At 50.5% G+C, this 26,434-nt stretch overlaps 1 protein-coding gene across 2 annotated transcripts; it reads right to left on the reverse strand.

Annotated features, from left to right (window-relative positions):
- Positions 1 to 1,859: 1,859 nt before the first annotated feature.
- KLHDC4 (kelch domain containing 4) lies at positions 1,860 to 24,915 on the reverse strand. Of its 2 annotated transcripts, XM_071567683.1 has the most exons (12): positions 24,723 to 24,915; positions 23,574 to 23,665; positions 21,834 to 21,912; positions 20,923 to 21,021; positions 17,548 to 17,684; positions 12,295 to 12,387; positions 11,721 to 11,880; positions 7,015 to 7,096; positions 4,871 to 5,079; positions 3,339 to 3,741; positions 2,676 to 2,789; positions 1,860 to 2,412 (listed from the first exon to the last, which is right to left on the reverse strand). In XM_071567683.1, exons 1-12 carry the CDS (start codon positions 24,819 to 24,821, stop codon positions 2,234 to 2,236), a joined length of 1,746 nt encoding a protein of 581 aa, XP_071423784.1. In that variant the 5' UTR covers positions 24,822 to 24,915; the 3' UTR covers positions 1,860 to 2,233. The 2 variants fall into 2 exon arrangements, with proteins under 2 accessions (XP_071423784.1, XP_071423785.1); XM_071567684.1 differs by lacking the exons at positions 17,548 to 17,684; positions 20,923 to 21,021; positions 21,834 to 21,912; positions 23,574 to 23,665; positions 24,723 to 24,915 and adding an exon at positions 14,582 to 14,685.
- Positions 24,916 to 26,434: the final 1,519 nt, after the last annotated feature.

Genomic DNA, 26,434 nt, shown 5'->3' on the forward strand with positions numbered 1-26,434 from the left:
TTTGGGTGTTTGCACAGAGCAGGGGCCTTGGAGAATCCACACATTGTGGCAGGTTTTCCTGGTTTAGGGAAACACAAAAACTCCTTGCACAGCCCCTGAATGAACTGCATCAGTTGTAGGATCACAGAACCACAGGATGGTTTGGGTTGGAAGGACCTGAACACTCATCCAGTCCCACCGCTGCCATGGGCAGCAACACCTTGTCCACCAGCCCAGGCTGCTCCAAGCCCCATCCAACCTGGCCTTGGACACTTCCAGGGATGGGGCAGCCACTGGGATGTTCAGTGCTGGTTGGATCCACCCACCCAGTGGTGTTGCTGGAGCAGGAGATGGAAGTTTTGCCAATTCCAAGCGGACTGGAGGAGGAAGGATGAGATCAAAGCAAACAAGGAATTTGCCAGCAGATGCCTTTAGTTCCCTCATCCAACAGTCTCTCTCCCAGAGAATGAAGGGAGGATCTTTCCCTGTACAAAACTATCCTTGATCCTTGGCACTGCTGCAATCCAGCTTCAGCCCCAGGGAAAAAATCCTGTCAGGGTGTGATTTGAAAAGGCAAAAAATGGTGAAGTGCCTCTGGTAAGTGGTGTGCTCTCCCCTGTCTGGCTGGGCCTCTGTGCACAACTGCTGTGACTTTACAGCTACTGTTTTGCAGACCAAAATAAATTAGCAAAAATAATATTAACAGTTCCAACAAAATCTGCACGTGCAGCTCAGTGGCAGAATCCCCAAAATTTTGCACAGAAAGACACAGACTCATCACACACAAAGGATGAAATGCCCACGAGACCAAAGTACTGTAAACTCACCCAGGTGGCAGGACAGGACAATGGGACAGCAGGGGGACTGACTGAGCAGGATGGATTCTTTCCCAGGTTACCAATAATGGGTTTGTTTTCCCCTTTTCCAGGTTATCAATAATGGGTTTGTTTTCCCCTTTCCCAGGTTATCAATAATGGGTTTGTTTTCCCCTTTCCCAGGTTATCAATAATGGGTTTTTTCCCCTTTCCCAGGTTATCAATAATGGGTTTGTTTTCCCCTTTCCCAGGTTATCAATAATGGGTTTTTTCCCCCTTTCCCAGGTTACCAACAAAGGGTTTGTGTTCACCCCTCACCTGTTCCTTTGTGGGGAAGGTCCCTCTCCCCATGGCACATGTTTTTCCCTTGGCAATTCCATGCCCTGGCAGCCTGCTCTGTTCACTCCTCCTTCTGTTCCAGTTCTCCTGGCACAGCCAGCCCTGCTCTCCTGGGAGCTGGCTCCCCGGTGAGGTCCCTGCCAGTGCAATCCCCCTGGCACCTGGATCTCCCGGCACAAGGACAGCCAGTCCTGGTGGCACCTCAAGTCATCCCTTGTTTGCTGCAGCACACACTTAGATCCCATCTGTTGTCCCTGTGGACACAGCACTGCTCAGCTGGGAAGGGAGTGATGCCTTGAGGAGAGGGGCTGATGGGGAAAAACAAACCCTTGGAGTGCCAGCCCACTCCCTCCTGTCCCCAACACTCCACCAGAGCTCCAGGCAGGACATTTCACTGGTCAGAAAGAGTTCACTTGTAGGACAACTGGGCCAACATGTGAGAAACTGAACTGGGAGATTCCACAAGCAAAGGCAAAACCTGCTACAGCAACAGGAAGAAGGAAGAGGATTCTGTTCATGCCTCAGGGTTACAGTGGCTCTCACAGAGGAGGTAGGAAAGGATTCCCAGGTTTCTCCAGGAAGTGCAGCCACACCTCAGGGCTCCAGGGGCACCTCACAACCACCACCTGTGTATCTCCCAACAGGAGAAGTGATCCCTCTTCCACACCAGGAGAAAAACAAGTAGAAAAGCTGGGATTGGATTAACTGAGAAAACCAAGATGATGTAACCAAGGAATTTTATTGTAGAAACCCTTGGAGACACATTCTGGCCCCAGCCAGGGTGGGGAATTTGGCACCAGTGAACACTGTGATGTGCAGTTTGTCTTGACAGACTCAAACCAACGTCTGAACATAAAAAAAGTCAGTGTTTTACAGTCCAGCCTCAGCAAAACAGTTGCTTGGACAGCAATCCTGCTCCTCAAGACCCTCCCACAAACTTCCTGGGAGTAACAGCATATCCAGAGCATTAAGCAAGGAGGCTGCTCAGAGGAGAGGAAAGCTGGAGTGCCAGGATGCCTTCTGGCCATCAGGTTGGGTTTAGCAGGGCTGCCCACTGCTCCCAGAACGTTTGCTCACTCCTGGAACAGCCTCACCATCATCTAGACCGAATCCTCATGGAAAGTCTTTGCCATGGCATGAGCCACCTTGACCACCTTCTTCTCCTTGGCCTCGGGGCCCATGTGGCTGCGGGCCAGCTTGATCCAGTACTGCTCTGTCCTGGACAGGTATTCCTCGGGATTCTCCCCAGGCTCCACAGCTGGGTGCTGCTCCTCCCCTGCTGCAGTGGAGGGAGACACAGAGAGAGGTCACAGCCAGGCCAAGAACACCCCTCAGCTCACGTGTCCAAATGTAACAGCCCCAAATCTATCAGTGACCAACACAATTTCTCTGCTACCCCAAGGACAGTGCACTGTGAAAGTTCTGCTTTTGTTGGAAAACTCACCTGGGTGCAGAGAGACCTTCCAGGCTGGCAGCAGAACCAGGTGTGGTACTAAGCCCCACTTTAGATCAGTATGGAAAAGGCATTCATTTGGTCATTACCTTCATCATCTTCACTCTCCTCTTCAGAGCTCTCCTCTTCCTCCTCCCCTCCCTCTGCACCTTCCACATCATCCTCTTCGTCTGACTCTGACTCCTCCAGCCACTCCTGGGTTTCTTTCATGAGAAAGGAAATAGAAGAAAGGTACAAACAGCTAATTAAGGTAGAAAGAACCTTGGAGATAATGAACACAAAGAGATAACCCTACGGATAATTAAGGTACAAAGAGATAACCCTATGGATAATTAAGGTAGAAAGAGATAACCCTACAGATAATTAAGGTAGAAAGAGATAACCCCAGGTAATGCCCAGTGCTTTGAAGGACCCAAGACTCTCACTACCCTGAGAAGTTGAGCACTGGCAAGAGCATCCCCATCCTCTGTCAAGCAGGACCTCCCAGGACAGACCATGCTACCAGTGAACAAAGACACCCTGTTCACAGGCCTTGATTTTCAGAGCAGACAGGCCAGTGACAGCAAAGCTCTGGACCAGACAGGTTTCTGGTAAGACCCTGAATCAGCACACACTCCCAAGCTTTTTGCTGTCCAGGGAAAACCTTCCCTCAAAGGCTCATCCCCACCCCTGAGGAAGCCCCATAGTTGGTTTTTTCCCTGGTGTGGTGTTGCTGCACCCAAGGCAAAGGGACAGCCCCAGCCCCAGCTTACTTGGGTCCATCTCCAGCAGCACCTTCCACTCGTCCATCCTGTGCAGGTCGATGCTGTGCAGGTCGCTGAGGGTGACCTGCCGGTCGCCCACCTCGAACATGCCCCCGTACACGAAGAGCACCCCGTGCTTCACGGCCACCATGGCATTGGAGCGCGGGCACGGCTCCACCAGCTGGCCAGGGGCTCCCCCTTCCTCCTCCTCCTCCTCCTCAGACTCCTCCTTCTCTTCTGCAGGGCCAGAGATCACCTGCTTGATGGTCATGACAGTCCCATCCTCTGCCACCACCTCTTTGATGATCTCCAGGGGCCCTTGGGGAGGTCTCTGCTCCGTCTCCTCATCTCCAGCAGCCTCTGACTCTGCTTGTTTGCCTCGTCTCCGCTTCCTCCTCTCTGATTTTGGGGCCTGTTTAGACGAACAAAAGCAGACTGTGTGTGAACTGTGTGCACCAGACAGCACTTCAATACAAGCAGTGCAGATGCTGCTGGGAGGGAGGGGAGGAGTTGCCTTTTTCATTCCAATTCTGAGTCTCAAGTGACAGGTGCAACCCCCACTTCAGCATGGACTTCTACCAGCCTAAGACAAGGAGCAGTGAAAACCCTGGAGAATCCATGGTGTGGAATTGCTTCCTAACATCCCTCCTGCTCTCAGGTGCCTCAAACACACAGAGAGGCCACTGCTCTGTGACAGGAGCAAGAGAGTAACTCAGGATTTGCTGAAATCACAATTGCTGGGTGCTAAATTACAGTGCATTACCAGGCAGCACTCCAGGTCTTGGGAGCAGCGTATGAAAGGGCTGGGAAACAGGCAGTTTTGGAAGGCAGAAGCAAACATCTGAGTGGATGTCTGCCTGTGATTATGTGATTGACTTCTCCAATTTGAGAACAAAGCCAGAAACAGGCAGGAGGAAGAAGTTCAAGCAGGTCGTTTGCACCTCACTTGCCCAGAGGGAGAGGTTCAAACATGATCAAAGAGCTGAGCTGAGCTGAGGGCCCTGGTTCTGAAGTCCCGATGAGCCAAGGTTAATATTTCATCTCTTCTGGTAGCTCAGCACTGGGGAAAAGAGGGAGGGGATTTGATCCCAACAAGATCATTTCACAGTAGCTTTTACTGAACTATCTCAGACTTACACGTTTGACCTTCAGTAAAACACCATAAATGTTTTCAATCTGCTTTCTTTCATTTTGCACTACACAACGATGGGGCAGAAGCAACCCAGCCCCTGGAGGAGGGGGATTGTCTCCACTCTTACACCTTGAGTTACTAGGAAGGTTTCCTCCAAAGAGAGAAAACTCACTGCCCCATCCTTGGAAGTGCCCAAGGCCAGGCTGGACAGGGCTTGGAGCAACCTGGGCTGGTGGGAGGTGTCCCTGCCCATGGCAGGGGTGGGACTGGGTGAGCTTTAGGGTTCCTCCCAACCCAACCCAGGCTGTAATATAATATATTTCTGTGAAAGCTCCAAGAGGCCGAGCAGACCCAAAGGCTGAGCCAGGACAGTGAACTGCGAGTGTCTGCACCCTGTGTGACACCACACCTTGAGCTGTGCAGGGAACCAGCGGTTCTTGCCCATGTCATAGCAGTAGAGGTCGTTGAAGAAATCCCCCTCCAGGCTCTCCTCCTCCTCCTCGTCGTGCACCCCCCCGAAGAGCAGCGCGCGGTTCCCGGGCCCGACGGCCGCGGAGAAGCCAGACCTGGGCGGGGGCTTCGCTCCGGAGGGGCTGAGGCGGCTCCATGTCCATCTGTCTGGCAGAGCAAAAGAGCAAATATTTCACAGACTCACAGACTATTCTGAGCTGGAAGGACCCACAAGGATCAGCGAGTCCAACTCTTAAGTCAATGGCCCACACAGGAGATTGAACCCATGACCTTGGCATTATTACAACCAAGTTTTAACCAACTGAGCTCATCTCAGGGTGCTTATGAGCATCAGCAATGGAGAATCTCGATTGGTTTGGATATTCCAAGGCCCCTCAGTGTTCCACAACCCGATTTGGACACCTGCAGAACTATCTTCAAGCTTTCTGGGGCAAGGAGCCTCTTGTACACCTTTAGAGTTCAAGGCCTCATTATAAACAGCCTTCAAGCACCCAGGAAAAGCCCCTGGATTATCCCATGGAGGCCACACACCCCACATCAGCTCTCTCCACCTTATCTACCCTTCCTGCACCACTGCCTTAACCCCCAAAATAAGCACAGTTCATCCTAAGGAGCCCCAGCCATGCTTTGAAAAGGGCTCAGCCACAGGAGGAGGGTTGTGCTCTGCCCCTCTGCTTTTGCTTCAGGCCTTTCTACTCTGAATTTAGAGAAAATCCCTAAAGTGCAGGCTGGGAGAAGCACATGCACTGCCCAGGCTCTGTGCTTCCAGAGGAACCTCAATTCCTACAAGATAAAACTATAAATAGGGCATAATGCAAACAGGGCCTGGAATGCAGACAGGGTTTGTGCCCAACCCTCCTCCCAAATCCCACTTCCAGACAGTCAGGATTGAAGAAATCAATCACAGTTTTAACATTTTAAAATACAGCTCAAAGAAAATTGTCCCATTCCCTCAGTCAAGGATAAAATACTCTCTATCCTAAGGAAAGTGATGGAATTCCTGTTTCTGGGGGCATTCCAAGAGAAAACAACCAATGACCCACACTGGAGCAGTCTGTGTTTCTGAAGGATTGTACCCCATGGAAGGGACCCACAGGAGAGTGTGAGTGATCTCTCCCTGCCCTCATCCCAACCCACAAGCCTTTTATTGGGTTCTCTCCCCTTGTCCAGTTGAGGAGCAGCTTTGGAAGGTACCTGGCACCCAGCCAGGGACAACCCACTCCAGGAAAATTCTGAAATCCCAAAGATTATCTGTTGTGGAACAGAAAAGCAGTGATCAAAATGTCCCAGAAACAGGAATTTCAAACTGTTGTTTTAATTCCCTCCCACATACAAACTGTAAAAAATCCCTAAAATATCTTTTCTTGTAGTTTTTCCTGAGGCTGCCTGGGCAGGCCAGAGCTTCTCAAAGTTATGCAAGGAGTCTGGAGACCCTCCACTCCATCTTAGTATTCCAGGAGGTGTCAATGAGATGATGCTGGAAGTGACTGTCTGACAAAAGGAATATCCCAACCTCCCTCCAGCTTCCCATCCTGCTCCAATTCCCCAGTTTGGGAGTGAAACATTACACAGCTCTGACCCCAAGTCACCTGGAGCTGAGAACCACGACTCATTCCTGCCTCTGGCTACCCTGGAAGCAAAGCAGACACAGCTCATCTTTCCAGGCTGTAAACCAGACTGTGACAAGGGGACAGAGCCCCTGCTGTGGCAACAGGCACCTACTTCCCATTTCCCTTCAGAATCCTGCACGTGTGATGGTCCATCTCCCTTCTCCAGCCCACAGGGAGAACATAATTCCTCCTACATCCTCCCGAAACTGCTGTTGCCTTCACCCAGGCCCCCTTCTTCTTAAGCTACAGTCACAGTGCACAAATCACTGAGCTACTCCTGGAAGAGGAAATATTTAAACCAACTCATCTGCTGTGTTTACCCCCAGAGCAAACACTGGGGCAGAGCTTTTCACTGAAAGGGAGATTTTTTCTCAGTGTTTGGGGTTTTTTGGTGTGTGTTATTCAAAGGAAGAGAGAGGATTTGCATTCCCCCTCCTGCAGCATCCCTTCCAGCACAGCCCACAGTGCTCACCTTCCTCCTTGCCCACACCTTCAGCCTTCAGCAGGAACATATCCGTGTGCAGGGTGCCCTTGTCAACATCCTTCTTGATTCTCTGCAGGGAAGGGAAACACAGGGATGCTCAGGGAAACCACAGCAGGGCCAACTGGAAATGCAAACACTGGGATTGGGCAAGGAGAAGCCACACAGGAGGCCACAGTGTGGCTCTGGAGCATCCACAACCATGGGATTCAAACCAGGAATGTTCCCTGTGAGAAGCCACAACCACCTCCTGCCTGTGCCAGCCAGGAAGGCTCTCCAGGCTGCAGCACAGACCTGGGGCTCTACCCATGGACACCATTTCCCAGGTTATCCATGACTGGGATCCATGGGATGCAGTGATGGTGAAGTGATGGAGGAAGAGAAATCTGCTCACAGAGCAGCAAAAAGGAAGCTGCAGTTCATTTAAGAACCAGGATCTGCCTGATTCCTGACCTGGGAATTCTCCTAGTTTGGGGTGGGGTTAACACATCCTGTTGCTCTCCACACACACCCCATGAGTGAAGTGAGACACACACTCTTCAAGACCCAATATCCACCCTGGAGAGACTCAAATCTGTGCAACCACTTCCACAAAGTCAACAACTGTGCTGTTCCACCTGCTGTCCTTGAGCAGCAGCACATCAGGCACACAGGGACAGGAAACCTGGAGGAACAAGCACCAGGGCCAGGCCTGTTTTCTGAAAAAGGGGTTAAACAGCGCTGAAAAACTCCTCCAGCCACTGCCCATGGAAAACCATCCAGTTTTTGCACAGGTGAGTGATTCTGAGGCACTGCTAGAGGAGCTCTGGTGCTGGAGACATGGTTGGATGGAGGGGCTGGCAGAGTGAACAGACCCTTGGGATTGCTGCCAGGGCAGGAAGGGAAAGGAACACCCCCTAGGAAAGGTGCTGAAGTGTGGAATATACCCTTCAGAGCCTGGCAGAGCAGCTCCTGTGGCACCTCGAGTTCAGAGGGCTGAGCCACCGTGTTAGGCAAGTGCCACACCCTGGCCATGCCACACTTGTGTCCCTGTCATACGGGTCTGGAGCAGCAAAAGTCACTGCAGGCTGTGGACAGCTCAGATATGGCAGCTCTTCAGTCTGTCCTTCACCTTAAACACCCTGACAAGGCTCACCTGAGCAAAAGGCTGTCAGGGATGGATGGGCAGAGGCTGCACACCTGAGTAAACTGAAGTGCATCCCAGGGACTGCAAGGTGCCTGTGTGCCAGGGACACCAGGAGTGGGGGTTCTGTCCTCCCCTGTCCCCTGTCCCAGCCTGGCTGCAGCTTGTCCTGAAGTGCTGGACAGAGCCTACACTGCCACGTGCAGAGCACACACAGGTGAAGCCTGAGGAGCAGGATGGGCACTGTCTGCAGAAAGGAAGGGAATAATAAACACTGGGAGAGCAGTTGGCTTCACTATCGTAACAGCTGTGTAGAATAACTGCATTATTTTTCTCCTGAAAACCACAGAGCTCCCTGTAGTAAACACACTGTGTATACAACATGACAAAGCTCCCTGGGCTCAGAAAACCCCCCTGAGGTGGAGTGGGAGTTACTTGTTTGTTGTCAAAGAGATGCCTGTTTTCCCCAGCTCACACTGGCTCTAAGCAGACACTCCACCAGCTGCTGCAGAGATCAATCCCCTCCCAACACCCAGGACACTCCCCTGTCCTGAGCAAATCCTGTCAGTCACAAGAGCCTCCTGTTCCCTCACTGTCCTTCCTGCCTTGAAGTTCCAGGTGTTTGCTTCCCAGCACCAAACTGGTTTGGGTATCCACAGCCTATTGTTTGCACATACAGGTGTATTATCCCAGTTACAAGAACTTTACAGGCATTGGCTAAAAATCCAGCTAGCAAGGAAACTGAGACACAGAGAGCTTGGCAAGTGGGGGAATCAGGAGTCTCCATGTTTTAAATGTTTGATATGAAATCAAAAGTAGTAAAATACACCCAATTAGCAGAAATCCTTAGCAGGCAAAGCTACAGAGGGAACCAGTCCCACCAGACCTTGCAATTCAAGCAAACACTTCAGCCCTGCCACAAGCAATCCATGAGCAGAACACACTCCAGCTTTGCAATGACTGCCACTAAAAATCCCAAACCACAAACAAAATGCTCACATGCTGGTCACCTCTGGCAGCCCAAAGCCTTGCACACCCCTGGCCTGGAGGCTGCACCTGCAGGGTGGAGCAGCAGCAGCTCCAGCCCTGGGTGCCAGGCAGGCTCGTTGTGCTCACGTTGCTTAGCAATGGAGAGGGCTCGGTGCTCCACACAGCCAAAAATGCAGCTTGCTGCAGCAAACCCAGCATGAGGAACAGCAGAGGACATCTTTCAGAGCAGCAGAACAGCCAGGCTGAGCTCCTTGTGGGATTGTGAGGTCTGTTTCAGGCAGAGCCCACAACACTCACAACATCCCTTTCTGTAGGAGATCCTAAAACCGCCTTTATCATCTCTAGGCTGAAGATGAAACAGATGAACCATCGTGTTAGGGATCCTGCATTTCAAAACACCAGGCACCAACATCTCAAGTTAGTCACACTCAGGGTTGTGAAGCTCCTTTTTTCCAGCCTGGTTGTCACCACCTGGTCAGCAAAATCCAGTGGCAGGCACGGCAAAGGCACAGCTGGGGGCCAAGTCCTGGTCCTGGCTCTGCACTGCAAGTTCTGGAGTGCCTTGGACAAGTCACTTCATCTTTTCTGCCTCTATTTCCCCACTCATGGAAGAGACTTTCTTATTCAGGTCACGTGAAGGGAATTCAGCAACATGGCCTGGACTGACAGGCATTGCTGAAAACAGACTCTCCACCTTCAGTTCTCCATGTCCAGAAGATCAAAGCAGGGACCAGATCTCTGTCTGTGCCTTCCCAGCTCCCTCCTGTCACAGGACACAGCCTTGCCACATCACAACCCCCCTCCAGCAATGGGACACCCACGTTATGTACACATTAAACCACAAGAGCTATTATGATTTTCCCTCCTCTCCCCTCCAAACCACTTCCCACCACATCCAAGCCTGGAACAGCTCTGGCCTCAGGAGGCCTCCACATAAATCTGCCCCCTGTTTTACATCACATGTGCAACTTAGTCCTGCCTCTTGTTAGGAGTCCCTGCATGACTCGGTGAATGGTGCTTTGCCTGGACACTTGCCTGGTTTCACATGCAAAAAAAGCCTTCACATGCCCCAAAATGCCTTCCTGAATATCTGTCTCTGTAGCTGTAGACAAGGAACAGATCCCCTTCTGTGCCTGCCCAACTCCTGTTGTTATCTCCATGTCTACCTGGTGTTTCTCCCAGGAGCTGTCCAGCCAAACACACCTTCTTCCCTGAGCAAACCCAGACACTGAGCTCCACAATGTCAGCAAACATACAAGGAGAATTAAACAGCCACCCCTTAATGGAATGGTGTCTCTCCTAGAGGGGCTGTATCCTGCTGAATTTAATCTTCAGGAGCAAGTTTATTGCCTTTCCCTGTTGATTCTGTCCAGTTTGTGCTACAAAAGCAGAGTGTGAGGAATGGCCCATCAAGAGAGCAGCCCACTGAGCCCTCTGGATCACAAAGGAAGCAGATTCCTGGCAGGAGTGGCTGCTGCAATTTAAAAGCTCTTCTCCAAGCTGCAGAGGAACTTCCCCCAGCTCTTACCCTTGCCCAGTGCTCTGCAAAAGGCCGAGGGCAGCTCTGCATCTCCTCACACCTTCTGCTTCATTTCTGTTAACCCAAACCAACCCAGGGCAGTGGGACAGAGCCCACCCTTGTGAAGGGGAACAGAACCAGCTGCAAACATGCCTCAACTTTTACAATTCCCCAGGGAAAAACGTGCACTTGACACGCAGCTTTCAGCAGCCAGGAGATGCACATCCAGCACAGCAGGAAGGCTCATGCTTCCTCCCCACCCCAAAGAGTGAGGGAACAGCACAGAGAGAGGAACAGGACAAAGCCCTTCCAGGCGCAAAATGCCTCTCTATTGTTACTGCCGTTTAATCAAACGCGCAACTGATGAGACAGAGCCCAAAGCACCGGCCCTGAGCAGGCACAAACGCTGCTAAATATACAGCCAGACTGAGTGCCTTCCCTCCCTTTCCCTGCTTTCCTCCTTTGTTCATTTATTCCCACCAGCAGAACAAGGTGTCCTCCTCCCCAGTGGCGCTGCTGCCTCTCCACGGCACAGGATGGGCCTCTGTCTGCACCTGCAGCAGCCAAAGCTTGGCAGGAGCCTCCTGCTCAGAGAGGGATTTACTTCCTGCCCACGACAGGGATACGTGCTCAGAGAGGACGTGTTGTCCCAGGGGTGAATCACGGTGATTAACAGGGCGAGGGGCAGCCTGGTGCTCCTCAGGAGTCTGCTCTGCCTTACTGAGTTTGCTGACTAGTGCTGCTCCCTCACCTCTGCTGATGGCAGACAACTCAGGTCTCCTGGCAACTGCTGCTTTTAACCTGCCAGTGCTGCAACATGAACAGAGTTACTACCTGTGAGCAGCAACCACCACTGCTGCCAGAAAAATGTCGTTGCTCCCAGCTGCTTATTCCCACCTCTGTTACATCAACTCCTTATGCTGGATGAGACCAGTATGGAAAACATAAAATTCATTTTGACCCAGATCAGCCCCTCATTCAGCACAGAGTTGCATGAAGGCACAGTAAGACAAGATGCCTCTGGTCTTGTGGAGGAAGAACCTGAACTCCCTCGGGTGTCCCCACCTGTTTGGAGTATCCTCCGTAGATGATGATGTTGCCCTCGGCACTGGCAACCATCTGACAGCCCGACCTTGGGGCAGGGCCCAGCCCTGCTGGGGCCAGCCTGCTCCAGGTGAAGGAGTCCAGGTGGAAGGCATACACATCGTTGTAGTAGATGTAATCCCTAGGGAGAGCAAAGGCACAGAATGGCTTGGGTAATGGTCACCACTGTGGACAGGAGAAACTATCCCTTCAGCCTCCTCACAGAGGATCTGAGAGCTGGGATCTGATCTCACAAAGGAGGTGAGAGCCCACTGGAGATATTTCATATGACAAGGCTCTGACAAGATTCAGATGCCAAAAGTGCTGTGCTGAGCTCTGGCTACAAGGATGGGGAGCCCCTGCAGTGAGAGCAGAGTGGTACCACCATTTCTCATGAAGACTTTAAATCAACACTTCTCTTTCTAACATACAAGTCTAACCAGTACCAGTCCTGCTGAGAACAATCCTTCCATTAACACCCAGATTTCAGTTGCTGGTGCAATTCTGTTGCCTTTTTCACAAAGGATTCACACCCCCAGCCATCCCACAGACCCACCTTGTGCTCTCATGGAAACCCCCAAAGATGATCAGCTGCCTTTTGCACGCCACCATTCGATGTCCACTTCGCCCAGAGGGGCCTCCTGATGCCCTGAAACACAAAGAAATTCCACTTATCAGCAAAATTCCCTTTCCTGTCAGTGAATCAGTCCATTTTTATTGCAGTAATTGGCAGCTGAGCTGGCTGAGTTCAGCTTCTCCTGGAATGGGAAATGCTGGGGCACTACACTGCCTTATACATGCCTGGTTTTCTCCACAAGTGTGTGTGCTCTTCCAGGAACTCCTGGGATTTGAAACACAGGTAATTTTATTCCTGGATAAGCCAGCTAGTCCCTAACAGCACCTGAAGTCCTGAAGTCTCTTTTGCTATGAGTCAGGAGCTAATTATTCAGGAGAGTTTAATGAACAGCAGTCAACTTGAACAATTCCAAGAAAGACACTCCAAACACAAGATGTTTTCTCCAAGTCTGAGGATCCAGACTGGCTCTGACATCCACCTTCCTTCAGTGCCTCAGGAGACCACACACCTGGAACATCTTCACTCATCCACCTGCACTGAGGAGGTAACACCAAACTAGTGAAAAAGCTTCATAAATTACTCAGATTTCCTCAAGAACAAAGGCACTGCAGCAAAACAAGTCATCATTATTATCTTATCCTACTGAGGAGGGTAGGTTTGGATTGGATATTGGGAAGAAATCCTTCCTTGGGAGGGTGGGCAGGCCCTGGCACAGGTTGGAAGTGTCCAAGGCCAGGTTGGATGGGGCTTGGAGACACTCAGGATAGTGGAAGGTGTCCCTGCCCACAGCAGGGGGTTTGGAACAGGATGATCTTTAAGGTCTCTTCCAACCCAAACGATTCCATAATTGCATGATTCATTCCATGATCCTACACACTAAAAAAGCAGCTACACATGACTGTTCTGCTCTTTCAAGCCTTCCTGACCTTTCAGTTAAATGTGCTGCTTCCATTTCCAGACACAAGCACTGACACCCCATCTGTCACAGCCAAAAGGCTCCCGGGAAGCCGAGCAGCTGGACACGCCATTCCCGAGGGGAAGGAGATGCACCTTCCTCCAGGTTCACCCACAGCCTGAGCATCTTGTGAGAGAGAACAGAAACCCCTTCAAGAGCTTTCAAAACAAAGGCAACTTCTGGCCAAACTGCAGGGAAAAGAGGGGTTTGCTGTGTGTGTGTGTTCTCTGCCCCCACGGATTAATCCATCCCATTTTCACTCCCTGAGGAGTCTCCCAAGAACACACAGTTGGCCCCACTGAACCCAGCAAGGCTCCCCAAACTGGCAGCATTAACCTGTGGGAAGTGATTGCAGCATCAGGGCCTAAATAAAGAAGTTGAAACCAGCAGCAAAAGCTGAAGGCACAACCCCTCCTGCCACCCTTGAAGTGGCAGCAGGGAGCTGGGAATTGTGGTGATGGATTTCTGTGGAGAGAGAAAATGAGGGCCCTTATTCACCACTGGAAATGACAACCTCACTCCAGCCATAATGAGGAACTCCAAGCACAACAGCAGCATTTGGGGAAGGCTGAATTAATATTGATTGCCTGGACTCCTTATCCAAACAGAGACTTGGGTTTTCCAGGCATTTACTGGGTTTTTAAGTATCCCCCTGCAGAACAGTATTAATTTCATCAAGATCTCCAATCATTATTTTCTCTCTCTGGAACAAAGCTCCCATATTGTTATTCCAAAGGATGGCACCTTTTAAATAATCTTTTTGTTTTTTTCAGGAATTAAAAACGAACATGAGCAATAAAATCCTGTTCTCAGGGAGTATCTTGTGCCTGATTTCTCAGACAGGTTTCCTCCAAGTTAAAAATCAATTCTGAACAACACAAGGTTTGTTCATTGATGTGTTTTAATAAACAAGTTGCAACAAATGTGCAATTAACTCAAAGGCACAAACAAATGGCACAGTCAGGCAGGACCTCACTGCAACTCCAGAAGGATCTTCCTGCAAGCTCCAGGACTGGCTTCCCAAATGGAAACTGCCCCCTTTTACCTGTACCATTGCTCATGGTCCAAACCAGGCATTTTGGAAATGGCTTCACAGGCTTTATGATTAATGCTCAGCCTCATGGGGTTGACACTGGGAAGCAGACGTGTGGGAGGGAGCTGCAGAGTCTCCAGATTTTTTTAAAAATAGATTAAAAGCCTGGATAAGGACTGGCCCTGCACATGCAGAGGCTGAGTCTGATCAGAACTGCTCCCCAAGGAATTTGCTTTTGCTTGAGGAGTTACTCTGGCACTTATAGTAACAAACCAGACCTGATTTCAGCCTCCAGATTCCAGAATTCCACGTCCCAGTGGCTGCAGAACTGCCTGAGTTGCCTTTCCATTCATTCCTTCATCCAGAGGGTGCTCAGGTGAACCCTGGAAATGCTCAGTAATGATAAAAGTGATGATGCAGAGAACACCCCCCAGGGGCACTCCAGGCCAAAGCAGCTCAGGATTTGTGCTCAGTGTCCATGAAAGCACAAGGGTTGGGTCAGTGGCACACACAGATCCTGCACTCTGTCTTTGCACACTCAGGTGGGAAGGACAGAAGGGAATACAAAATTACCACAGGGCACAAAATCCTCAAATTAGATCCCCTGGGAAGCCAATCAACACGTTGTACACCCTGATCTACCACAGCACAAGCTCACCAGGTTTCTGGGTTGATGATCTACTTGATTTACACCACAAATACCCTTCCCTACCTGGGGTGGCAGGGCCTGATCTGTGCTGAGAGCACAAGAGCAAGAAGAGGCCTCAGTGAGACACAGACCTGTGCTCAAAGTCACCCTGCTCTGCAGGGACTGCCCCAGCTCTCTCCACAAAGCCACCCCGGGGTATTTATAGCACCACACCTCACCCAACTGCTCCAGGATGGATCATTAACATTCCAGAATTAGAGGGAAAGGAGCTACACGGGCTCAGAAGACAAAGAACTCCCAAGGCCAGGGATGCTCCCTGTCTGCTCCTCCCTGGGCCACACAGAGCTGAGTGAGGATGTTCTCCCTAGCAAGGAATGAGGCAATTAGGTTAAAATATTGCTGCTCTAAGGCAGAGTAACAAACAGTTCATGGACTGAGGGGACCTCATGCATCACACTCGAGATAAGGTGGCTCCACTAAGTCAAAGTCAGTTGCTGGCACAGCTTCTAAAGGGCTGGGATTTGTTGTGTTTGGATCATCTTTGTGCATGCAAAATGCAAGGAAATACAGCTCCATCTTGCTAAATATAGCACCTTTTAACTCTGTCAAGCAGCCTGGCATCACCGTGCTCTGTGCTAGGAGAAGATGGAGCTCCATTTCTCCAGCAGACACAGCACAGGGATGTTACTCACAGTTATTCCAAGGTTTTTACAGCTGAGCCCCTCACAGCACCAAGATGGACTGTGGCATGAACTGTAGGCCAGGAAGGAGAACAGAACTGACTGGAATTTAAACTGAAGGGCTGGAATAACCAGATTTCCTAGAACTGCAAGTTTAGGTCCCAGCAGGGTCATCTTAGCTATTGAATCCAACCAACAAAAACACCAAACCCACTTGGAACGAGGCACATGTGACCCTTCCCATGTGGACAGGAACAGAAACTCTGTCTCCCTTGTCCAGACATTTCTTAATGAATAATTAATTCTGCTACTCCATTATCTGCACTAAAATGACATCTTCCATACCCAGCTGAGTTTACTCAATACCAGTCTGTGCCCCAAGTGTCCCCCAGCTGGCATTCACCGAGGTGGCACTGCCACCACATTGGATACATGGAATTACTGCATGGCCTGCTGTGGGAAGTCTTGTGGTACCAGGGATGGTTTCCCACCATGATCCAACAAACCTACACCATCTGCCCCTTCTATTCAGTGTTCCCAAATGTGTTCACTCTCCCAGTGCCTCCATACCCCAAGCTGGCCCTCACTGTCACCAGCCATCCCAGGTTAATGGCAATCCCAAATAAACAAGTGCTTGGCTTTGGACACATGTGAGAAACCTCTGTGGAATAACAGCAGCAGGAAGAAAAGCAAAATGCTGAAGGAAGTGAAATGCAGCGTGTGTTATGATCATAGTTTTAAAGGAAATAGGCAAAAAACATCCCTTGTACAACTCAAAGTCTTCTCTGCCCTTTCCTCTTCCCCTTCCCAAGCAAACTAATCAAAAGGCCACATGGAAAAGCAAAGAGGCAGCAGAGTTGATTTTCATGCTCAGCCAGGTTAGGATTAAAACAAAGCCATCCCCTCCCAGGCTCCTCCACAGCTGCCTCACTAATGCAGCTCCTGGACCTCTGCCCAAGGATGGGAGATGTGCCTCGTTGGATTCCAACACTGGGACCAGGGCATGGGCGTTCCCAAAATTCCAGCAGGGCTGAGAAACAGCCGTGTCAGGAGCTCACATGGAGCAGGGACAGAGGGCAGATCATCCCTCCAGGGCAGCTCCACCCATGTAATTCATGATGCTCATTTAGGAAATGTCTGTCTTGTACCTGGGGGGAAACAACGAGGCATCCCTGTCTGCAAGTGCCTCCTGCCACCGTGGTGTGGCAGCCAAGGGGACATGGGACAGTCCCTGGGATGAAGGGCAAACACAAACATGAGCAGCAAAAGCAAGAACCCAAAGGTTAAGGAAACATTAGCAGAGGACTTCAGGCCAGTTCCAGAAAAGATATTTACACCTTCACTCTTGTCAAAAACTACTTCTGGCACCTCTACTTTGACAGGGCTGAGTTAATGGCTTGTTTATCCCAAGGAATCTCCAGGCAGCAAATGCCAGTTATCAGGAGCAAAGCTGGCTGTGTGGATAGATACAAACTGTCTTCTCAAGGCATGTTAATGGGACACCCTGGCACTGCTTTTGTACAGCCCACATTGTAAGAGCCCAGGAAGATGAAGCAACCAGTTTTGAAGCTGGACATTTGACCTGCCATGGCTGGGACACTCTTTCTTTCTACCCGATTACAAAAATCACATATTAAATAACAGTTTTGGCTTCAGTGGACTTGAACACATCTCTCATTTCCACTTCTTTCTGGAGGTTCTCCACCATTTCCAGGATGGGCACCTCCATACTCAAGGCAGAGATGAGCAGAGAGCTGGGAACTCCCAGGACTATGGCAGGAACCAAACTCAGACCACACTGGCACAGCTCCCCATGAGGCCAAATCAAAGAGTCACCTTGAAAGGACCTCAAGGATCGTGTGGTCCAACATTTCTTGGCAAAAGTACGGCCTAGACAAGAGGGCCCAGTACTCACTTGATCTGCTCCCAGGTCTTGGTGGCCAAGTGCAGGACCCAGAGATCCTTGTAGTGGTAGAACTGCTCCCCGTTGGGAGAGGCAAACTCCCCTCCGAAGATCCAGAGCTGCCCACCCGCCGTGGGCACCACAGCTGCCTGTGGGACAAGGGAAATGGGATCAGAGGGGCCTCAGGAACCACACAGGGGACAAGGGAAATGGGATCAGAGGCCTCAGGAACCACACAGGGGACAAGGGAAATGGGATCAGAGGGGCCTCAGGAACCACACAGGGGACAAGGGAAATGGGATCAGAGGGGCCTCAGGAACCACACAGGGGACGAGGGAAATGGGATCAGAGGGGCCTCAGGAACCACACAGGGGAATCGGGATCAGAGGGGCCTCAGGAACCACACAGGGGAATCGGGATCAGAGAGGCCTCAGGAACCACACAGGGGAATCGGGATCAGAGAGGCCTCAGGAACCACACAGGGGACAAGGGAAATGGGATCAGAGGGGCCTCAGGAACCACACAGGGGAATCAGATCACAGAGACCTCAGGAACCACACAATGGAATCAGGATCAGAGGCCTCAGGAACCACGCAGGGGAATCAGGATCAGAGAGGCCTCAGGAATCACACAGGGGACAAGGAAAATGGGATCAGAGAGGCCTCAGGAACCACACGAGGGAATCGGGATCAGAGAGGCCTCAGGAACCACACAGGGGACAAGGGAAATGGGATCAGAGAGGCCTCAGGAACCACACGAGGGAATCGGGATCAGAGAGGCCTCAGGAACCACACAGGGGACAAGGGAAATGGGATCAGAGAGGCCTCAGGAACCACAGAGGGGAATCAGGATCAGAGAGGCCTCAGGAACCACACAGGGGAATCAGTATCAGAGAGGCCTCAGGAACCACACAATGGAATCAGGATCAGAGGCCTCAGGAACCACACAGGGCGGAGCTTCCCCAGTTTTTATCAGCTGTCTCACTGGACAACAGCAGCTCCCCAGGGCTGAAGGAGGAGGATCTAAAATCCAAGTTGCTCCTTCCTTAGCACACCTTCCCTGCAGGAAAAGAAAGCTGGCCCAGGAGCCAGGCTCTTCCCACCTCCTGCCACCTTGGGCTTCAGGCCTGCAAGTTGAATGTCTGCCAGGGAGCATCTTGGGATTAGTTTTACAACTGTTTATATCTGTTTAAAAACAAACAGAAAACCAACTAACCAACCAACAAACCTCCAAACACAGGAGGAAATGTGCAGCATTTGGAAGAGAGGAGACTGTTAGTGCTTTGATTGGGGCAGTAGCAGAGAGGAGAGAGTATCAAAGAGAGGGTTTTTACATTTTTTCACACAGAGCAGCACCAAAACACCTCTGAGATGCAAACTGCCAGTTAAAAGCAGAGAGCAGAGCAAGATTCTACTTCGTTAAAATTATCTGTGTAAGGACTAAGGAAGAAGAAAGGAATCCCAAAAAAGAAACTCTCTGGCTGTGCAAATGTCTTTCTCGAGCAGGATCTCTGTGATTATTTACTATAAATAAATTCTTCCATGTGTGTTTTTTCCAGGGAACCCATCACTGACCAACACTGGGAGAGTGACCTCTTTCCTCACTAATCCTTCACTCCCTCTCTCTCCCAGCAAACCAGATTTCTGGCATCACACATGGCCATGCCCTGACATAAACCAGCCTGGACATGCAAGGATGAAACACGGGAGAACATCCAGGGTGTGCTTTGAGGCAGGATTAGTGGGAACATGAAGATACCTAAACAAAGGGGACAAATGCCTGATTGTCATGAGTATCAGGTGCTTAAAAGCTTAAGGGGAAGGTACATCCAACAGCCTGCTCATACTTGTGTGTGACCTTTTCAAGAGCTGGCTGGGAATTCATCACAAACCCAAACCTTTTCCTTGAACAAATGACAACACCCATCCATAGCTATTCCCACCTCAGCTGTGTCCATAAATCCCAGACTGCTTTGGGTGGGGAGGACCTTAAAGATCATCTTGTTCCAACCCCCTGCCATGGGCAGGGACACCTTCCACTATCCCAGGGTGCTCCAAGCCCTGTCCAGGGACACTCCCAGGGATGGGGCAGCCACAGCTTCTCTGCCCAACCTGTGCCAGGGCCTGCCCACCCTCCCAGGGAAGGATTCCTTCCTGAATTTCTCCCTGTTGAACAGCTTTAATGAAGCCAGTTTAACCCAGAGGACCAGAGATGACACATAAAACTTGCCCATGACACCCCCAGCCACATTTCTGTTCACCTCTGAGCTACTGCAGAATGTGCATTACAAATAAAGCCACAAGGAAGGCACCAAACCAGCCAGCTAACGAGGCTGGACTGTCTCCTCTGCAACCCCAATTAATTAGCAGACAGAAACCACTGCTGAAGCAGGACTGCTGGGGTGGGTTTCTCATGTTATTGGTGGTGTAATCCAGCTGCAGCTCCTGATCTGCTCAGTTTGGATTCAGCTGCTCGACAGCCACCTGCTGGTTACTGGGATTTGGCCTCTGAAATCCAGTTCTATCTCAAACAACACAAATTAGCCCAAAAACAAGCCAGAATCTTTCAATTCCAGAAAGGACACAGAGCTCAGAGCAAACTGGCACTTGGGAGTGGCATAACAAGGGTATATGAACCTGCCTGGGGGGTTGGATCTTACCAGGGAGCTCTAAAGAGCTTTGGCCATGGGTAGGAAAATGACCTTCCCATCCTGCAGGGCAGCTTTTGGAAGGTACCAGGCACCTGCTGGACAATCTGAGATAAGCTGTTTTAGGAGGGCCAAAGACCTGCAAGAAATACAAGTCTTTGGTCCAGTTTCTAATGTGCAGGTGTTCACATAAAGTAAACAAACCCCAATCCTTCATCATCCAGGGTTTGCACAGAGGGGGAAAAGAGCCCAAATTCCACCTGCCAGCAGGAGGGGCAGGGTCTGTGATGCTCGTGGATCTTGGCCTGTGGGGTTTAAGGAAATAACCACTCACAGCAACTCTGCCATTCATTCACAGCATTTTGGTCAAACTCTGTTCCATAAATTCAGTCCCCCCCTGGGATTTGGAGGCTGAGCTGGTCCCTGTTTGATGCAGCAAACTGAGTTCACCTTCAAAGAAGAATTTTTCCCCCGAGTCCTGTTTGAGTCTTGCCAAATCAACAGATAAAACCCTAAACCTTCATTCCACACTCAGCATTTCCAGAGGACTCCAGTGATCAGACAGCACAAACACCTTGGACAGAGCAGATTAAGAGACACCACTGGCAGCCCATCACAAGGAGAGTGAGGAGATGCAAGAAACCCTCAGGAGGAAAAAAAAAATTAAAACCCTATTCCCAATCACCTTTGGCACAGCTTTAGGACAATCCCAGCTGCTGCTCTGGCACCCAGAACTTTACCTGGTGAGCACATCGTCGAGGTGGAGGGTTGGGGATCTCCAGTTTGGACCAGCTGTTCTTCCTGATGTTGTAGATGTACAGGTCGTTGTACAGGAACGTCTGTGGGACAGGGAGAGAAAACACCAGCCCAGCTCAGCCCTGCAGGGGCTTCTCTGGGAGCCTGGGGTGGGCACTGCAAAGCACAACCTCCCAACAACCAGCCCCACCAGACTGGGAGGCAGCAGCTGCTCCACCGGGCTGGGAGGCTCTTCCCAACCTCTTGGTGGCAGTTTGAGACATGAGACATAAGAAGCTGGAGCTTATCAGAGATATTCAGGTTGAAATTGCTCAGCTCCAGGGCCAAGAACAGCCCCAGGTGTTGGAGGAGGCAGGATCAGTTTAGCACAGCACACTGGGTGATCCTGAGGCACCCCAGTATCACTGGCAGGCCAGAGTTTTCCAGACCAGTTTGGCTCCAGGAGCACAACAAACACTTGCAGAAATTCAGGAGTAAGAGTGGCCACCTGCAAACATTTGCTACTCCAAGGCAGCCAAGAGTGGGCAGCAGCAAAGGGGCAGAAATATCTTGTTTTGAGAAGTGGAAGAGAAGAAATCCTTCAACAGTTACCACAAATGAGGGGCAGATATGGCTGCAATTAAGTCTGGAGGAATTATGAAGCCCTGAAATATTGATGCTGAGACAATCACTCTGCCTCCTTAATGGGTTCCAGTGTCTCCTTCCTGCCAACTGATCAGGCAGGAGACAGAGCCACGGCAGAATTAAAAGGCTATTTTGCCCTCATTCAGGGACAAATACATATTTTATGACTCCTGCCTCGAATTTCCCTTCAAATGAGACTCGTGCAAATTACAGTAAAAGGCAGGGAGGGGGTAGAATAAAGAAAGAAAAAAAAATGGAAGTAATACATTACTTTTTGGCCATTGAAATATTCACCTCCAAAAAGGATCAACTCGTCTCTCTCGGGGTGAGCAGAGAGGGAACCATTCAGCCTGAAAACAAACAGGGATGGAAACAAACAAATGTGTCAAGCCCTGGAAAACTCTGACCCTTGGAGCCTTTAACTCTGCCCTCCAGCCACAGGGTCTCTCCATCATCTGCCAAATGACTTGGCTGTGCCATTCACCCCAGGGCTAAAAACCTCTCCAAAGAAATGAACTCCTTCAAAAGTTGCAGGAAGATGAATTGGGCACTGTCTGAAACCTCCTCCTATTTTAGGAGCCCCCGTTGCACTGTCAGTTCACTGGCCCTCTGACGTGAGCTCCTGAATTTTAATGCTGCTGTGTCAAGAACAAACTGAGTTTTGTGAGGGCACAGAACTATGGGCTGTCTCCTCTCGAGTTTTCTGGGCCACCACTCTGCAGTTCCCACTGGCCACTGCACTCCTACACACCCCAAGTCTGCCAACCCACCTGATAAAGTGGCTTTTATCTCATCTTTTTGCTTCCAAAGTCCCTCCCTAAACTTCCTCTTCACTTTTCTTTTAGCTCAAGGCCCTGTGATCTAACCCTGCTCTGCCTCCTTTGTGCTGAGGGGATGGTTAAAAAGTGAATTTTAAGGCCAAAAATAAAAAAATTCTTTAATCCAGAATTCAATAAACCAGATGTTTTATAACTCCAAATATCAGGTATTTTTTATAACTCCAAATATCAGGTATTTTTTATAACTCCAAATATCAGGTATTTTTTATAACTCCAAATATCAGGTATTTTTTAACTCCAAATATCAGGTATTTTTAACTCCAAATATCAGGTATTTTTTAACTCCAAATATCAGGTATTTTTAACTCCAAATATCAGGTATTTTTAACTCCAGATATCAGACATTTTTTAACTCCAAATATCAGGTATTTTCAACTCCAAATATCAGGTATTTTCAACTCCAAATATCAGGTATTTTTAACTCCAAATATCAGGTATTTTATAACTCCAAATATCAGGTATTTTATAACTCCAGATATCAGATATTTTATAACTCCAAATATCAGGTATTTTCAACTCCAAATATCAGGTATTTTTAACTCCAAATATCAGGTATTTTATAACTCCAAATAACAGGTATTTTTAACTCCAAATATCAGGTATTTTATAACTCCAAATATCAGGTATTTTATAACTCCAAATATCAGGTATTTTATAACTCCAGATATCAGGTATTTTATAACTCCAAATATCAGGTATTTTTAACTCCAAATATCAGGTATTTTTAACTCCAAATATCAGGTATTTTATAACTCCAAATATCAGGTATTTTATAACTCCAGATATCAGATATTTTATAACTCCAAATATCAGGTATTTTTAACTCCAAATATCAGGTATTTTCAACTCCAAATATCAGGTATTTTTAACTCCAAATATCAGGTATTTTTAACTCCAAATATCAGGTATTTTCAACTCCAAATATCAGGTATTTTTAACTCCAAATATCAGGTATTTTTAACTCCAAATATCAGGTATTTTTTAACTCCAGATATCAGGTATTTTTAACTCCAAATATCAGGTTTTTTTAACTCCAAATATCAGGTATTTTCTAGCTCCAGGTACCAGGTGTGCCCTCCATTCTTGGGAAATAATTTCACATAAATAAACCTCATTCAAAGCTCCATCAGCTGCTGTGTGAGTGACAGCCAAAGCCTCACACAATCCCTTACCTGGGTGAGGGGGGTGGGCAGGATGACTCAATTACTTGGGTCTTTTTAGCATCTAAACTCTGGAATTCTGCTATCAGGGCTTCAAGATCCTCCTGGGAATAAAAAGACAACACATGAGTTGGTTGACATGCTCAGAGGCACCTGCACCCCACAGGGAACCAGCACTCACACTTGTGATTTCCCTTTTTTTAAAAAAAATATTGCCCAAATGGCCTGGAAACTCTCTTATAAACCTCATGTATCCTTATTCCCTTTCAATTAAAAATAAAACCTGCCCCCCCAGCTGCAGAGCCCAAGGGGGAGAAGCAGAACTGCAGCAGAGACTTCCAAACTCTGGGAATTCAGAGCTCTTGGATTCAGCTCTCCCTGCAGCCAGCAAACATCTACAGCAGCACTTTCTATGGTTTTAAATTTGCATTATGCTGATAACACCTCACTTGACCAAGGTTGGTGTTTGGAGCCTTCAACACAAGCCCCCACTCCAAGAGAGAAACAAAAATTTAATCTGCTTTTAATACCAGAAGAAAATGGGGTGGATGGAAAGGAAGAAGGACCATTAAAGTGCATTCTCTTGTCCTCCTTTAACACCTGCTGTCACTCAAGAGGGATATGACCAAGTTACAGCTGCTTAGAGTGACAGAATCAGGGAATGGTTTGGGTTGGAAGGGACCTTAAAGATCATATTCCACTCCCTGCCATGGGCAGGGACACCTTCCACTAGTCCAGGCTGCTCCAAGCCGGTCCAGCCTGGCCTGGGACCCTTCAGGGATGGGGCATCCCTGGAAGATGAAGCTCAGGGAGCGTCTGGACAGAGCTCTGGGCCCCACAGGGGTCAGGGTTGGCCTCGGTGAGGCTGATGGGCCCCTTCCAGCTCAGCACGTTCTACGACCCAGTTTCTTGGACAGCCCAGGTTCTTTCTGGATTCTCCCCTGTGTCTCCAGGCTAATCCCCGGCCCTGTCTGTGCCCTCATGGGGGCTCTGCCCTCACCTCCTCCGTGCCCTCACCCCCTCCCCGCCCTCACCCCCTGCCCGCCCTCACCTCCTGCCCTCACCCCCTCCCCGCCCTCACCCCCTGCCCGCCCTCACCTCCTGCCCTCACCCCCTCCCTGCCCTCACCCCCTCCCCGCCCTCACCCCCTCCCGCCCTCACCTCCTCCTTCTTGGAGCGGCGCGACACCTTCTTCTCCATCTTCGCCGCCGTCTTCTCAGCGCCTTTCCCCTTCTTGTCGCGCTTCCCTTTCTTCCCCATGGCTGCGGGGCCGGGATAACCGGGATGGCCCCGGGATAACCCGGAATGACCCGGAATAACCCGGGATAACCCGGGACAGGCCCGGGGTGGCCCCTCCCGGCCTCGCCCCCGCCGCGCGCAGCGCCCCCTGCCGGCCCGGAGGACTCGTGGGGGTCCCGTGCCCGCAGCGCCGCAGCGCCCCCTGCCGGCCCGGAGGACTCCTGGCGGCCCCTGCGCCCGCAGAGCCGCAGCGCCCCCTGGCGGCCCGGAGGACTCGTGGCGGCCCCGTGCCCGCAGCGCCGCAGCGCCCCCTGGTGGCCTGGAGGACTCATGGCGGTCCCCATAAACGCTGAGGGAACCTGAGGCAGCGCCTGCCCCGACCCGGCGCTCTGAGAGCCCCGGAGAGGGTTTATTGGGCCCCACACTGCTCCTGTGGCCTCCCGCAGGGCCCAGACACGCGTGTACGCGGTGCGGTGCAGGAGCAGCAGCAGGAGGAGGATGCGGAGCCCACAAAATGGCCCCCTCCCCTCACACAAAATGGCCCCCCCTCAGGGGGACGCGGCGGGCACGGCCTGGGCTGGGCTGGGCACGGGGTGGTGCCGGGGTCTGCCGGGAGTGCACACTGACGGCATGAGGGGTAAATAAAACACCGCAAGTACCACCTCAGCCTGAGGACGAACAGCTTTCCATGAGGCCTGGAACAGCTGCCCAGGGAGGGCATGGAGTGCCCCTCTCCAGAGACATCCCAAACCCACCTGGATGTGTCCCTGTGTCACCTGGGCAGGGGGCTTGGAGTGGGGCATCCCCAGAGGGCCCTTCCAACCCCAGCTATCCTGGGATTCTGGGATCAGAAGGAATTTCTTCACAGAAGGGGCGATTAAACACTGGAAGGGGCTGCCCAGGGAGGGTTGGAGTCCCCACCCCTGGAGGTGCCCAAGGAATGCCTGGATGTGGCACTCAGTGCCCTGGGCTGGGAGACAGAAGGTGGGCTGGGATGATCCCAGAGCTCTTTTCCAGCCTCAGTGATTCTGTCACCCCTGAGCAGAAATAAAAAATAAACCCCAGGCAGAACTCCTCAGGGCTGGGGTGCTGTGCAAGCGTCTCCCCTTCCAGCTGCAAACTTTTGGGAATGGGGTTTAGCCAGGCCAGTCTCCTGTGAGGAGGGCAGAGGAGGTGGTGGGCACTGAGAGGTGATGCCAGGCAGCTGCTTTTTCCCTTGGTGGGAGGGAAGGACTAATGATGATTTATTTTTTTACAAGATGTCTCACACAGATGCTGAGCCCAGGGGAAAATTCCTGGGAAAACACCTCCTGTGAACACCCAACCAGTGTGTGTGACGTGAACAGGAGTTGAAAGGACCAAAATTGTCTCCATGATTGTTTCTAATGGAGTAAAATGATGATGTTTCCCCCTGAATTCCCACAAAACCCCACAGTGCCTGGAAAAGCAGGGTGGTGTTCCTCCCTCCAGCCCCAGAGCAGTGAGGATCTCCACTGAGGTGCAGCTCAACACCCTCCAAACTATCCCAAACATCCAGCCTGGGCCCTGGAATTGCAGTGTGGAGCCTTTGCTTTGAGCACCCCCCTCCACCCAAACCTCTGAGGCACGAAGGGAAGAGCTGGGGGAGTTATTTG

The sequence above is a fragment of the Pithys albifrons genome, chromosome 12, assembly GCF_047495875.1.
Source record: "Pithys albifrons albifrons isolate INPA30051 chromosome 12, PitAlb_v1, whole genome shotgun sequence".
NCBI classification, from domain to species: domain Eukaryota; kingdom Metazoa; phylum Chordata; class Aves; order Passeriformes; family Thamnophilidae; genus Pithys; species Pithys albifrons.